Source organism: Salvelinus alpinus, chromosome 2 (genome assembly GCF_045679555.1).
Source record: "Salvelinus alpinus chromosome 2, SLU_Salpinus.1, whole genome shotgun sequence".
NCBI lineage: Eukaryota > Metazoa > Chordata > Actinopteri > Salmoniformes > Salmonidae > Salvelinus > Salvelinus alpinus.
Genome location: NC_092087.1, coordinates 60080055 through 60096699, shown reverse-complemented (window position 1 = coordinate 60096699; position 16645 = coordinate 60080055). Strand labels below are relative to the sequence as shown.

The 16645-nt window shown below is 42.6% G+C and overlaps 1 protein-coding gene across 2 annotated transcripts in view; it reads left to right on the top strand.

Moving 5' to 3' along the window:
- Window positions 1–16645, top strand: part of LOC139565914 (protein MTSS 2-like) — a 125388-nt gene that overhangs the window by 55791 nt on the left and 52952 nt on the right. For both annotated transcript variants that reach the window (XM_071386590.1, XM_071386579.1), the window contains exons 4-5: window positions 14046–14130; window positions 15762–15853. In XM_071386590.1, coding sequence (XP_071242691.1) covers window positions 14046–14130; window positions 15762–15853 — 177 coding nt within the window. The remainder of the gene's footprint in view (window positions 1–14045; window positions 14131–15761; window positions 15854–16645) is intronic.

Genomic DNA, 16645 nt, shown 5'->3' with positions numbered 1-16645 from the left:
AGTCTGAACACACTTCTTACTCAGTTTACACATCAACATTTGGAGTCTTATCAATTATGGGACAAAATAACTCCCTAAGTCTCAATGTACGAAAACATTTTTGAAACTCTATTGTGGTGTCAAAGTCATTACATGATGTAGTAGGGACGAAAGATAAACCCTTACTCAAGGCCAACTCGCATGACGTGGTGATGGGACATGAAGAAAGGTTAAATCACACTCAAGCATTCTGACTTTGTCCAATAGCAGCCTTGCTCTTCTGTTCTTCTTGCCACTCAGACACTTCGTCCACGTCCACAGTGCTGCTGACCCCTGTCGGGCCATTGAGGGTATCTTCCCTCTCACTTGTGATTGGAACCATTTCCCTGTTTGACTTCTAGGTTTTATGGTTATTATGATTCATACTGTGGTACTCTATAGGGACAAGTTTTAATATTGTAGTGGACAAAGATAAGAACGTTGGTGTAGCCAAATACATGCTATTGTGCAATTCGCTTTTCAGGTCAAATGCAATTTTGGAACTTTATTTTTTGTATTTCTAATAATTTTTTCAATTATTGTATATCATTATTATTATTGTAGGCATATTTATTAATCTGATTTTTTTCCCTCCAAAATGCAAATTGTTTGAAAAAAATGGGACAAAGAATAGGCCTATAGATTTAAGTTGTATAATTTTTTATTTTTTATCACGCATCAGAATATCAAATAATTATGCCGATTAGAAATGGATCAGAGGCCAACATTGGAATAATTTTAAAATATAATTTTTATATACATAGTGCCTTCAGAAAGTTCACACCCCTTGACTTTAACCAAGTGTTGTTACAGCCTGAATTTTAAATGTATTAAATTGAGTTTCACTCAATGTCAGTGTTTTATTTTACAAATTAATAAAAAATGAATCGCTGAAACGTTTTGAGTAAATAAGTGTTCAATCCCTTTGTTATGGCAAGCCTAAATAAGTTCAAGAGTAAAAAAATGCTTAAGTCACAAGTTGCATGGACTCACTCCGTGTGCAATAATAGTGTTTTAACATGATATTTAAATGACTACCTCATCTCTATACCCCACATATACAATTATCTTTAAGGTCCCTCAGTCGAGCAGTGAATTTCAACCACAAAGACCAGGGAGGTTTTCCATTGCCTCGCGAAGAAGGGAATATGGCTATTGGTAGATGGGTTAAAAAAAATTTTTAAATACTAAAAAGCTGACTTTGAATATCCCTTTGAGCATGGTAAAGTTATTACACGTTGGATGGTGCATCAATAAAGTCACTACAAAGAGGAAGGATGCCTGAATAACTCAGTAATTAAAAAAATTATAATGGGCAAATATTGTACATTCCAGGTGTGCAAAGCTCTTACGAGAATTACCCAGATAGACTCTGAGCTGTAATTGCTGCCGTATTGACTCAGGGGATTGAATACTTATGTAATCAAGATGGATATATTAGTGTTTTATTTCATATATATATATATATATATATATTTTACAAATGTAGGAATTTTTCTTCCACAGCGTATTTTGTGTAGATCGTTGACATTTTAATCCCACTTTGTAATATAACAAAATGTGGAAAAGGTAAAGGGGTTTGAATACTTTCTGAAGGCACTGTAAATAGAAAAAGCCTACACGTCAAAGTAGTTGGCTACAGTAGTGGTCACCAACCTTTTCTGAGTCAAGATCGCTTTGAGTCAACATGCAAGCTGAGATCTACCGCTATGATAAAAAAAATAAAAAAAAGACTTAAACATAAACCCAGGCAACATTAACCAATTAAAAACAGTTCTGTAGCAATGAGGTTTGTGCTGTAGGCTATAGTCCCAATACATTATCACTGCATATTGGCTATGCTTGAATTGCCCTGCCAAAGTTCTTCTCAGACATTTTGAAATTATTTCAACATTTTAGGTATATGATCACACTGGTAATATCCATTGAGGTTTTACTTGTGAGGCACAGCTGAGTGAGCATAATTATTAGCTTTTTTTTTTTTTTTTATGGACTGATGGCCTGCATCTGATGGTCAGTCTGAGGGAGGGAGGGAGGGAGCAGCGATGAGGCTGCCTCTCACCTGACTCGGCGTCCCTCTCACTCCGCTGAGAAAACGGGACACAGTCTTCCAGCTGATGGTGAAACTTAAGTCGCACTGCATTATTTCCACCTCATGCACCAATTCGTGTTGTTACTCCTATGACCAGAGAAAATGAAATATTCCTCAATATAAAAAAGGACAACACAAGCTGCTAATAACTGAAGCTTATCGAAACACTTTGCAGCGAGAGTGTCAGTAGGGAGCATTTAACCTTTCTAGGACACACGTTCCGCTAGCGAACCCCTGACAACATTCCGCTGAAAAGGCACCTTGGGAAATTCAAAAATATTTTTTTGAAATATGTCATTTTCACACATTAACAAGTTCAATACAGCAAATGAAAGATAAACATCTTGTTCATCTACCTATCGCGTCCGATTAAAAAAAAAAAATAATAATGTTTTACAGAGAAAACATAACATGATTATGTTAGATCACCGCCAAGTCCAAACAACACACAGCCATTTTCCCAGCCAAAGATAGGAGTCACAAAAAGCAGAAATAGAGATAAAATTAATCCCTAACCTTTGATGATCTTCATCAGATGACACTCATAGGACATCATGTTACACAATACATGTATGTTTTGTTCGATAATGTGCATATTTATATCCAAAAATCTCAGTTTACATTGGCGCCATGTTCAGAAATGCCTCCAAAAATATCCGGAGAAATTGCATAGAGCCACATCAAATAACAGAAATACTCATCAGACACTTTGATGAAAGATGCATGTTTTACATAGAATTAAAGATACACTTGTTCTTAATGCAACCGCTGTGTCAGATTTCAAAAAAACTTTCCGGAAAAAGCACACCATGCAATAATCTGAGACGGCGCTCAGATATAAACAATATTTCTCCGCCATGTTGGAGTCAACAGAAATACGAAATTACATCATAAATATTCCCTTACCTTTGATGATCTTCATCAGAATGCACTCCCAGGAATCCTAGTTCCACAATAAATTGTTGTTTTGTTCGATAATGTCAGTTATTTATGTCCAAGTAGCTACTTTTGCTAGCGCGTTTAGTACACATGTCCAAACGCTCGCGCAGGTCCAGGCGAACTCGGACGAAAACTTCAAAAAGTTATATTACAGGTCGAATAAACTTGTCAAACCAAGTAGAGAATCAATCTTCAGGATGTTGTTATCATAAATATACAATAACGTTCCAACCGGAGAATTCCTTTGTGTCTATAGAAGTACTGGAACGCAAGTCGATATCATGTGGATGGCGCGTGACCAGGACCTGGCACTCTGCCAGACCACTGACTCAAACAGTTCCCATCCGGCCCCACATCACAGTAGAAGCTTCATTCAATGTTCTACAGACTGTTGACAGCTAGTGGAAGGTGTGGGAAGTGCAAACAGATCCATATCTCACTGGGATTTCAATAGGCGATGAGTTGAAAATCAACCAGCCTCAGAATTCTCACTTCCTGTTTGGATTTTTTCTCAGGTTTTTGCCTGCCATATGAGTTCTGTTATACTCACATACATCATTCAAACAGTTTTAGAAACTTCAGAGTGTTTTACATCCAATAGTAATAATACTATGCATATATTAGCATCTGGGACAGAGTAGGAGGCAGTTCACTCTGGGCACGCCATTCATCCAAAGTGAAAATGCTGCCCCCTATCCCTAAAAAGTTAATGGCTTATAAAGGGTTTGAACAAAGTGTTGACATAACTTCAGCATGAACTTACTCAAAACAGCAGCTCTTTGCTGTACTCGTCTCTCTAGTCATGGTTTTTCCTGTGCGGCCGTGGCTTCCTTTAACAATCTATGGCTCGAGGAAACTGTGCAGACACGGTTATCTGAGCCATCTGATTGGCCAGCCGTAGTGCACTTGGTTTTCTCTCTTGGCCTGCCGGGTAGGTGGAGTTCTACCTTCAGACTCATTAAATGGTTCAAAATGGGAATACTTTGCCTTCCAGGCGCTAGGACTTCCACTGCCAATAAAAATAATAGGAATGCAAGGCTTTATCAGAGACAGTTCAGTATGAAGATGGGCTAAAACTGGTGACCACTGTTCTAGATTTTTCCCTGTTAACACAATCAATGTTTCGCGTTCTTGTGGCAATTGTAACAGGCAATATTAGCCACTTTCTATGCAACATAAGAAAACAAACTTTAACAGATTTGGCTGTAGGCAGAATGCATCGGAGTAGGATTCTATTGCATTGACACGCACTACTCATTATGTACTCTACACAGATCAGTGCGGTATAAACAATCAGAGCTGCAGTAGGCCTATATGCAAATAGACCTTTGCCATATATGGATCTGTGCCATTTACTTTGAACTGGACTATGTTTACAGCATTAGCAGTCGAGTAGATGCGCTTGTTTTGAGATCAAAGTGAGAGCTGCATGTAGCCACGTGTGCACATTTTGTTCATATCCTTTGCTAGTTAGTGAGTTATTAGCCCAGTTATAGAACATTTGTAGTCAGCAATAAGGGAGTGATTGCTCCCTACAAGATCACAAACATATACATTTTTAGACATCTTTGAAAAGCGAGTCAGGTAAAGATCTTTTTTTTTGGTCTTAAAGGGGCCGTGTTGTATTTTGATACAGGCTTGAATAGTAGCCAGAGGATAGCACAATTTGTGTGGTTCTCTGTAAAAAATGGTATGAGAATATTAATGCATTTTATTTTGTAAAGTGGACTCTTGCGTCAAACAACCATATTTTCAGTTACCATGTCAGAAGGATAATTGGATAAACAGGTTAGTGTCAAGCCCTGCATGTTTTTTTTCTTCTTTTTTGTCTTTCAAAAGTCTCATGGAATGTAGGCCTACGTTGAACACCACACATTGGATGCTACTGTAGGATAACAGCCATTTCCATGTTAAAATGTTATTGGGTGCATTTTCTCCGTTATTTTTGATGGTAGGCCTACATTATGATGAAATCGCCACAGTAGACTACATGGCCACTGTTAAAACTAACAAAAAGCTGGTACAGCCTGTTCACAATAAACGTGCGCTGGAAGTTACACCGAATTTCCACAACGTTCAAGTTTGCGCTCAGCAGACCTGACATTTGCTCAGTGGCCCCCAAAAATTTGAGGGAACGTTAGTCATCGGGTCTAACATTACATTTTACATTTACATTTAAGTCATTTAGCAGACGCTCTTATCCAGAGCGACTTACAAATTGGTGCATTCACCTTATGATATCCAGTGGAACAACCACTTTACAATAGTGCATCTAACTCTTTTAAGGGGGGGGGGGGTTAGAAGGATTACTTTATCCTATCCTAGGTATTCCTTAAAGAGGTGGGGTTTCAGGTGTCTCCGGAAGGTGGTGATTGACTCCGCTGACCTGGCGTCGTGAGGGAGTTTGTTCCACCATTGGGGTGCCAGAGCAGCGAACAGTTTTGACTGGGCTGAGCGGGAACTGTACTTCCTCAGAGGTAGGGAGGCGAGCAGGCCAGAGGTGGATGAACGCAGTGCCCTTGTTTGGGTGTAGGGCCTGATCAGAGCCTGAAGGTACGGAGGTGCCGTTCCCCTCACAGCTCCGTAGGCAAGCACCATGGTCTTGTAGCGGATGCGAGCTTCAACTGGAAGCCAGTGGAGAGAGCGGAGGAGCGGGGTGACGTGAGAGAACTTGGGAAAGTTGAACACCAGACGGGCTGCGGCGTTCTGGATGAGTTGTAGGGGTTTAATGGCACAGGCAGGGAGCCCAGCCAACAGCGAACAGTCGTCTCACGCCGAACTGCACATGTGCAGGCCGTCAAATTGATATAAAGTTGTTTTTGACAAAAAATAAAAACGTGTCACTTTCACAAGTTTGGAGTAATAACATGTTCAAATACCTAATACATTGGCTCGATTCTAGTTTTTGCCTTTAGATTTAGAGAAAATTAACACCCAAGGAAGATTTTTTATATTCTCTCATTGACTTCTCAAACACTGACCTGGTCTGCTTCACAATCGTTCCCGGAAGTCTCACAATGTTGCGTCTCTGGGATAGAAACTCAGGCTTATCGTTGGGGTTTTGACAGAAATGTTTGGTGATCGACTAGGAATGCCTTGGAGATCGACCAGTTTATCGCGATCGACTGGTTGGTAAACACTGGGCTGCAGTCTCTTGTCCAAACCGATGAGGCAGGCGCCAGAAAATGTAGCCAAAGTTTGAGACTTTTAATTACATAAATGTAGGCTAAAAGCCAGTTATATTTGACAAATATAAAGGCTTGATTCTGTTGACACAATGTGGCAAGGACAAACTTTAAAAGACTACAAAGGCAAATCCAGCTGTGCGGTGCCCACCGAAGCCTCCCTCTAAGACGAGCTTAAGGAGACCACCATCGTCCCAGTGCCCAAGAAAAACAAGGTGACATGCCCAAATGACTATCGCGCTCACCTTGGTCATCATGAAGTGCTTTGAGAGGCTGGTCATGGCCCACATTAAGACCATTCCAATATGCTTACCGCTCCAACAGTTCCACAGAAGATGTAATATCCATCGCTATTCACACACCCGTAATCCATTTGGACATGAGGAACACCTATGTGAGAATGCTGTTCATTAATTACAGTTCAGCTTTCAACAACATTGTTCCCTCCAAGCTCGACACCATGCTCAGAGCCCTGGGTCTGGACACCACCCTCTGCAACTGGATCCTGGACTTCATGAAGGGCAGACAACAGGCTGTGAGGATTGGCAGCAACACCACCACACTGACTCTTAACACAGGATTCCCCAGGGTGATGTCCTCCCTGTTCAACCACGACTGCGTGGCTTTGCACGTCGTCAGTTTGCTGACGACACCACGATTGTAGGCCTGAAACCCAAAAACAACGAGTCGGCCTATAGGGAGGAGGTAAGTTAGCTGGAGCTGTGGTGTCATTACAACAACGTCAGCAAAACACGAGTTGATTGTTGACTTCCGGAAGCAGAGGGAACATGCCCACATCCACACCACTTTAGAGGACTTGTCATTGACCAACACCACCACTCTTGTCGAAGACGCAAAAGCATCTCTACTTCCTAAGGCGGCTGAAGAAATTTGGCATGCCGCCCCGGGTCCTCTCCAAATACTACCACTGCACCATAGAGAGCGTCCTAACTGGTTGCATGAGTTGTGATACCAACAAGCTGACTGTTTCGATCTACAAGCCATCAGACTTCTGAACACTTGAACTCGACTGACCACCTCTTCTCCCCTTAGTGCACATGCACACACCAGCCCATTCATGAAAATGCTGTGCTCCTAAAGACAGTGATTCACGTGGCCTTTGCTTGCTATATAAAGCAGGAAGATGGGCATTGAGGCATTTAGTTATTGTTCAATTGAACGTTAGAATAGGCAAAACGTGTGACTTGTGCGCCTTAATTGGGCAGTGTTGTGTTTTGAGCCGGGCTTGAATATGCAAAGAAGCCTATGGGCAGAATGTAGCTTACATTTTTGTCTGACTCTGGTAAAAAAAAAAAAAAAAGTGCATTTCATTCTGTAAAGTGATTCCTTGCGTCAAACAATGATGTTACACTTTTGGGGCAATTGACTTGATTTTGGACAAGTGAGAAAAATCTGTCCTACTTGTCTAAAGGACAAGTGGCTAAAAAAGTGAATGTCAAGCTCTGCCTAATAAAGTCTAAACTTTTGAAGGTGTGGCGATCAGACTATTATCCCGCAGGCATATGATATCTTCATATGAGTCATCACTGCAGTAAAATTCCATGTGACCACTGAGTCACGGTAATCTCTTCTTATGCACTCTGGACTTGTGTTGGTAGTACCCAACTAGCTAACGACTCAGGGCTCTATTGTCCCTCTAACCACTCTGACGTCAATGCGAATGCATTTGAAAATCTCATCAAAACAGTATCATGCTTTTAAAACTCGCCTCACTGTGAATGATCAATTTGAACAAAGAAGTAAAACTGAGTGAAAAACATTGTTGTTTCAAAGCCTAACACAATGGGCAGCGCTTTCTAAGGTGATGATTAATTCAAAACACCCTATACACAGTGTGCATGCACATAGGCCTGTTTTTATATATATATATATATATATATATATATATATATATATATATATATATATATATATATACACACACACAGTTGAAGTCGGGAGTTTACATACACCGTTGCCAAATATATTTCAACTCAGTTTCACAATTCCCAACATTTAATCCTAGTAAAAATTCCCTGTCTTAGGTCAGTTAGGATCACCACTTTTATTTTAAGAATGTGAAATGTCAGAATAATAGAGAATTATTTATTTCAGCTTTTATTTCTTTCTTCACATTCCCAGTGGGTCAGAAGTTTACATACACTCAATTAGCATTATGTAGCATTGCATTTAATGGTTTAACTTTAATTGTCAAACGTTTCAGGTAGCCTTCCACAAGCTTCCCACAATAAGGTGAATTTTGGCCCATTCCTCCTGACAGAGCTGGTGTAACTAGACCTCCGCATATGCTTTTTCAGTTCTGCCCACAGATTTTCTATAGGATTGAGGTCAGGGCTTTGTGATGGCCACTCCAATACCTTGACTTTGTTGTCCTTAAGCCATTTTGCCACAACTTTGGAAGTATGCTTTGGGTCATTGTCCATTTGGAAGACCCATTTGCGACCAAGCTTTAACTTCCTGACTGATGTCTTGAGATGTTGCTTCAATATATCCACATAATTTCCCTTCCTCATGATGCCATATGTTTTGTGAAGTGCACCAGGCCCTCCTGCAGCAAAGCACAAGCCACAACATGATGCTGCCACCCCCGTGCTTCACGGTTGGGGTGGTGTTCTTCGGCTTGCAAGCCTCCCCCTATTTCCTCCAAACATAATGATGGTCATTATGGCCAAACAGTTATATTTTTGTTTCATCAGACCAGAGGACATTTCTCCAAAAAAGTACCATATTTGTCCCCTCTGGCTTTTTAATGATGGTTTTAGAGCAGTGGCTTCTTCCTTGCTGAGCGGCCTTTCAGGTTATGTCGATATAGGACTCGTTTTACTGTGGATATACAGTCGTGGCCAAAAGTTTTGAGAATGACACATTCATTTTCACACAGTCTGCTGCCTCAGTTTGTATGATGGCAATTTGCATAAACTCCAGAATGTTATGAAGAGTGATCAGATGAATTGCAATTAATTGCAAAGTCCCTCTTTGCAATGCAAAATGTACTGAATCTCGCAAAAAAACATTTCCACTGCATTTCAGCCCTGCCACAAAAGAACCAGCTGACATCATGTCAGTAATTCTCTCGTTCACACAGGTGTGGGCTTCACAGGCAAGGATATTGCTGCCAGTAAGATTGCACCTAAATAAACCATTTATCGGATCATCAAGAACTTCAAGGAGAGCGGTTCAATTGTTGTGAAGGCTTCAGGGAGCCCAAGAAAGTCCAGCAAGCGCCAGGACCGTCTCCTAAAGTTGATTCAGCTGCGAGTTCGGGGTACCACCAATACAGAGCTTGCTCAGGAATGACAGCAGGCAGGTGTGAGTGCATCTGCACGCACAGTGAGGCGAAGACTTTTGGAGGATGCCCTGGTGTCAAGAAGGGTAGCAAAGAAGCCACTTCTCTCCAGGAAAAACATCAGGGACAGACTGATATTCTGCAAAAGGTACAGGGATTTGGACTGCTGAGGACTGGGGTAAAGTCATTTTCTCTGATGAATCCCCTGTCCGATTGTTTGGGGCATCCAGAAATAAGCTTGTCCGGAGAAGACAAGGTGAGCGCTACCATCAGTCCTGTGTCATGCCAACAGTAAAGCATCCTGAGACCATTCATGTGTGGGGTTGCTTGTCTGCCAAGGGAGTGGGCTCACTCACAATTTTGCCTAAGAACACAGCCATGAATAAAGAATGGTACCAACACATCCTCGAGAGCAACTTCTCCCAACCATCCAGGAACAGTTTGGTGACAAACAATGCATTTTCCAGCATGATGGAGCACCTTGCCGTAAGGCAAAAGTGATAACTAAGTGGCTCGGGGAACAAAACGTTGATCTTTTGGGTCCATGGCCAGGAAACTCCCCAGACCTTAATCCCATTGAAAACTTGTGGTCAATCCTCAAGAGGCGGGTGGACAAACAAAACCCCACAAATTCTAATAAACTCCAAGCATTGATTATGCAAGAATGAGCTGCCATCAGTCAGGATGTGGCCCAGAAGTTAATTGACAGCATGCCAGGGCGGATTGCAGAGGTCTTGGAAAAAGAAGGGTCAACACTGCAAATATTGCCTCTTTACATCAACTTCATGTAATTGTCAATAAAAGCCTTTGACACTTATGAAATGCTTGTTATTATACTTCAGTATTCCATAGTAACATCTGACAAAGATATCTAAAGACACTGAAGCAGCAAACTTTGTGGAAATTAATATTTGTGTCATTCTCAACTTTTGGCCACGACTGTAGATACTTTTGTACCTGTATATATATATATATATAAAGCCTGATAAAATAAAAAAATTTAATTAAATAATAGTGCCATTATACAGTAAATAGCCTACCGCCTATTGCTCATGGTTGAAAAACGCAGGGAGAGGGGCTGTGAACAGTTTAATGAAATGTTTTGTTGTGAAAACGTTACTATCGATGTTCCCGAACAGATTTCACTTGGTTTACCAAATTAAGCACTGGGTAGCAGCAGGAACAGGGTTGGAGAGCCCATGGCAGACAGAGTTTGGGTTGAATATCACCTATTGCTCAGCGGGAGGATGCATGCTCCTCAAACTGGTTGATGGGTGGAGTGAAATAACCACACTAGCCTACTGGGCATGATGGATAACGAACCCGCGGGAAAGCGGCCTCCATTCGCTATTCGAGTGCATACTGATTACATATTTTTCCCCCTGCCTCTGTTCCTGCCAATTTGATAATGAGCTGCTCTAAATCAAAACATATTTAAAATATTAGTGAAGACTAGATTAAATTGAGAATAGTTTGATGGGTGAAAATATGATCACTTGATTGAGAGAACAGCGTGTGCAGCCTGAGGCAAGGAACAGAGCGCACCTTTTGCATTTCCGCTACTCTATCATACTGTCTGATGTAACAAATATCTCACAAGATCATAGAGTTCATGCATTGCAACCTTAGCAATTGCAACCTTAGCAACGCTCTCCGATCTCCCTTGTTGTGAAAGTTGCCATGGGGAAACTGAGGGTCTGTGTGGTCATAATAATCCATACCCCTCTGATACTGGTGGCCAGTGGAGGCTGTGTATAGGGCTACTAGGTTGGCTTACTGAGCCAGCGAGAGGCCCAGGTGATCCAGCATTAGCAGGGATTGGGGTTGGGATAACTGGGACACATTCATACAGCTGATAATCTCAACACTGTTCTCAGCAGGAGACGCACGGTCCAGCCCAGGGGTTAGGGTGGGGAGAAGAGAGGAACATCACTAGGGATTGTGGAGGAACGTTTGCTGGGTCCTTCTTTCCCTCTTGTTTTCCTCTATCACTGAAAGGAGTATTATCTTCCCTTTCAGCACAGCAAACTGGGCCATCTCATACAAAGTGCTCTGTATTCAGTGACAGAATGCTACAATGGCCTATTTATTTATGAGGCTCTGGGCCGGCAGGACGAGGGCTTTGCAGTTTAGGGCTGGGCTGGAGAAGCTACACTGGGCCCTGTGTGATGGGAGTGACTCAGTCTCTCTCTCGCCCTATAGTGTGCATTCGGATTGTATTCAGACACCTTCACTTTTTGTTACGTTACAGCCTTATTCTAAAATTGATTACATTTTCCCTCATTCTACACAATACCCCATAACGACAAAGCGAAAACAGTTTTTTTGACATGTTATTTTTTAACCTTATTTACATAAGTATTCAGACCCTTTGCTATGAGACTCAATTTAACTCGGGTGCATCCTGTTTCCATTGATCATCCTTGAGATGTTTCTACAACTTGATTGGAGTCCACCTGTGGTAAATTCAATTGATTGGACATGATTTGGAAAGGCACACACCTGTCCATATAAGGTCACACAGTTGACAGTGCATGTCAGAGCAAAAGGCACATAAAGGACACTCGGATCATGAGAAACAAATTTCTCTGTTCTGTTGAAACCATGATTGAACTCTTTGGCCTTGATGCCAAGCGGCATGTCTGGAGGAAACCAGGCGCCGCTCATTACCTGGCCAGTACCATCCCTACGGTGAAGCGTGGTGGCAGCTTCATGCTGTGGGGATGTTTTTCAGCGACAGGGACTGGGAGACTAGTCAGGATCGAGGGACAGATGAACGGAGTTAAGTACAGAGAGATCATTGATGAATACCTGACCCAGAGCACTCATAACAGCCCCATGCAGCCAGAGTGGAAATGTATCCAGTGCTGCATTGTTGACATGTTTGATATGCCATATTACCCAATGCATTTTCAAGTACTTCAGTCGCCCATCGGTGGCACCAATTGTCCTTGCTTCTAATCGAGGGTGAAATCGACTAGGGAGGTTTTCACATCTTGGCTGGCTTCCAGACTTATCTAGCCTGCCACAGTTGGGTTAGCAGGACCAATGTTAGTTGCAGGTTCCATTTGTCTGTTTTCTTCAATGGAAGTCTTAGTTGATAATGTCCAGAAAGTCTGGTAAGCTTGATATGACACAAGCAATAGTAGTGAAAGTCCCACACTCACTGATGTGTCTTGTTTTCTCTGTTGTCGTTTTGGCAAGCCTTAACCAGAGTACTGTGGTTGTCCTAATAAGCTCATATGGTTGATAGAGCTAATATCTGAGGTCTTTAACCTCCTATTGAGTAGTCCAGATGGAGACCTGATGCTGCTTTTGCTGCTCCTGCTGTAATGTACCATCATAAAACTGGACACATCCTAATAATCTTAGGAAAACATATAACATCTGATAAATTTGCAGTGTGACCATTTATATCTCTGCAGTGGTTTAAAGGAATATAATGACTCACTGCCCTTCTGTCCCAGAGGGCAGTGAGTCACCAAGTGCATCCCAAATGGCACCCTATTCCCTACTGTATATAGTGTAGTGAATAGTGTGCCATTTGAGGCACAGTCATTGTGGTGGTAATGTTGTAGAATGGAAAGGCCTCCATCTGTCTGGGCTCTCCGTGTCTTCTCCCACATATGTCTGGCTGACTGTGGATTTGTACAGTGTAGACATCACGGTCTCACTGGGCCTGCCTGGGATTGGGCTGGGAATATTAAGTGGATAAATGAGTGCAATCAAAAGCAGATGTTGGTGTCTCGACAATGCCCCCCCCCCCCCCCCCCCCCCCCCCCCGGCGGACGCTGTAGCCCATGGCAACAGCAGGGGTGTGTGGGATTGTGTGTTCAGAACCAGTCGGAGGCTTCAAACCAGCCTCGAAAGCCTACAGCCAGGGGAAGGGGTCGGGGTGTAAGAGTTAGCTGCGCTGGTCTGCTGTCATCTGAATTCAATACAGCAATAAGTAAGTCTGCTGTGTGACAGACCTGCTGTGGAATCCCTATCGACGTGGTGCAACGAGCTCACTGGCAGTTAGTGCAAATCTTTCTGAATGAACAAAAACAACCCCATTAAAATATACTGGGCAGGGGCGCCGCCCACCCGCTTGGGAGCCAGGCCCAGCCAATCAATGAGTTTTATTACAAACACAAATACTCCTCAGCTTCATCAGCTGTCCTGGTGGCTGGTCTCAGACGATCCCGCAGGTGAAGCCGGATGTGGAGGTCCTGCGCTTGAGAAGTTACACACAGTCTGCAGTTGTGATGCTGGTTGGGCGTACTGCGGAATTCTCTAAAACGACATTGTCAACAAACAAAAAACTATTTTGCTCAGAACCAATTTTTTTACACTTTTGTCTATGCACATTACTGTATTTATACTTGCAATATTACTTTAACAGGAAAGGAGAAAAAAACGCTGGAGGTCAACTTTTTTTGGCTTCATCAGGCTTGTAATATGGCATTGTTGTCAAGGTTTGGAAATTGACAGGTTTGTTCTGTTTTGTTCCATTGTTTTCCAGGCGCGACAAAAGAGATTGGCTCGGCCTTGACGAGAATGTGCATGAGGCACAGAAGCATCGAGTCAAAACTGAAGCTCTTCACCACGTAAGTGATAGAACTATAAATCATGGTTTCTGGAAGACATTAATGTAGTATTACAGTCTTAAGGCAACCCCCCCCCCCCCCATTGTTTCCTATTTTTTGGTTAGGGCATAATTATTACTGCCGTTTTTAACATTTCAGACTATTACATGAAAACGTGACATGAAGCATTTCGTGACATTGATATATCAGATGGTTGCTGTTTTGATACTCAATGTTTTTCTGTCACACACTGAAAAGTGAGCGATATCGACTCAGACCTGTATTTTCATCCAAGTGATTGGTTTCTGGCATGGCCTTAGTGTTCAGGATTTCCAGCTGTGTGATTTGTATATGTTTTCCTGTGTGCTGAACTCAGTCAGTATCGGACATTCCTCCAAAAACCACAGAGAGCTCTCACCTGCTAGGATGATGACCCTGGCTGACTTGGCAAGTGGATGACGGCCGGCTCGCCTCACGCTGCTCTACAACCCTGAACACAATTCCTGCCTACTTCAGCCCCAGCAAATCCAATCAGGCCCTGCTTAGGGTCCTCTCTGTTGCTCTGTGTGCTAATGAGAGACAAATTAACATTTTGTCCAGCTGTAAAACAGCACAGTGGACCGGTTGTACTACAGCCAGTACTCTCTAAGCCTAGGACACAGCTGTAATGGGACTCCGGTTGTGGATGGATGAGTAGGAGATTGGATTGTTGCTCTTTGGTACCATTTGCACACTACTAAACCAAGCCGGGCCAAGCTGTACTATGCTGTCCTGGTTACACATTAACCATAGTTGCTAGAACCATGTGAAAAGAAAATATCAGAGCCAGTACTGTTCGGGTCGGCATGATAGTGGGAAAAGGGTATAGCCCAGGTTGTACTTTACCTCTCTTCGGTGGAAATCCTGGTAGTCTATTATTCCTTATTGTCTTATTTCTCCCTCCATTATTTCCATCACTCCTGGCCTCTGACATTGCTGTAGTGTCTTTCTTCAATTGCATTATGCAATGTCAAGTCATTGCCCGCCCAGCTTCAGTTTTAACACTTCAGAATTAACACTGACCGACACCAAAATCCCAATGATCCCACTGACCCTACTGTACATAGGCCCATCCCAGAGAAGGGCTCAACTCTGAATAGGTCGTTAGACAAAGTAGAGGGAAGGGGAACTAACAGACTCCCGCTAAACCTATAAGCTTCATTAATAAGATCTCTTAACTTTTTCACTTTGGCCTAGTTTTCTCCCAGACACCGTGTGTGTGGGAAGAGGTTAGGGGAAAGTGGTTCAAAGTGCTATTTTATGTCATCAATTTATAGACACCCATTGTGTGCTAACCTGTCCTGGCTGATCAGCTCTGGCTATGCCGGGTATGTGACGAGAGGAGTTCACAGCATACCTGAGAGTATGCTAAGTTTAATTGCTTTGCTTCCCAAGCTATGGTGTGTAGTTTTGATGACCTGATTTATCTATTGTAGGACCGCCTATCAATTACAATTAATTAGCTATATGGATCAGTCATAGCCCTATTTGTTTCCATTGATAATTCTGAATTTGGTGAAATTGAATCTTATCAACCATTCTGGTGAAAAGTCCAGGTGAACCACTGGGTGTGTGATTGTAATTTAACAGCTGTTTATTGGGTTCCACTGCAGGGCACTAACAGATACCTTGATCAATCCCCTGGAGCTGAAGATTGAGGAGTGGAAGAAGGTGGCCAGTCAGTTGGACAAGGACCATGCCAAAGGTAGGAGACGGTACATACACACACACCTACATAAACCATATATACAAAAGTATGTGGACACCCCTTCAAATTAGTGGATTCAGCTATTTTATCCACACCTGTTGCTGACAGGTGTATACAATCGAGCACACAGCCATACAATCTCCATAGACAAACATTGGCGGTAGAATGGTCTACTGAAGAGCTCTTTGGCTTTCAACGTGGCACCGTCAGACAATGCCACCTTTCCAGCAAGTAAATTCGTCAAATTTCTGCCCTGCTAGAGCTGCCCTGGTCAACTGTGAAGGGGAAACGTCTAGGAGCTACAAAGGCTTAACCGCTCACAGAACGGGGCCGTCGAGTTCTGAAGCGCGTAGCGCATAAAAATTGTCTGTCCTCGGTTGCAACACTCACTACCGAGTTCCAAACTGCCTCGAAGCAATGTCAGCACAATAACTGTTCGTCTGGAGCGTCATGAAATGGGTTTCCATGGCTGAAAAGCTGCATACAAGCATAATATCACCATGTGCAATGCCAAGCGTTGGCTGAAATCACATAAAGCTCACCGCCATTGGACTCTGGAGCAATGGAAACGCATTCTCTGGAGTTATGAATCACAGGTTTGGCAGATGCCAGGAAAACGCTACCTGCCCAATGCATGGTGCCAACTGTAAAGTTTGGTGGAGGAATAATGGTCTGGGGCTGTTTTCATGGTTCGGGCTAGGCCCCTTAGTTCCAATGAAGGGAAATCTTATCGCTACAGCATACGACATTCTAGACGATTCTGTGCTTCCAACGTTGTGGCAACAGTTT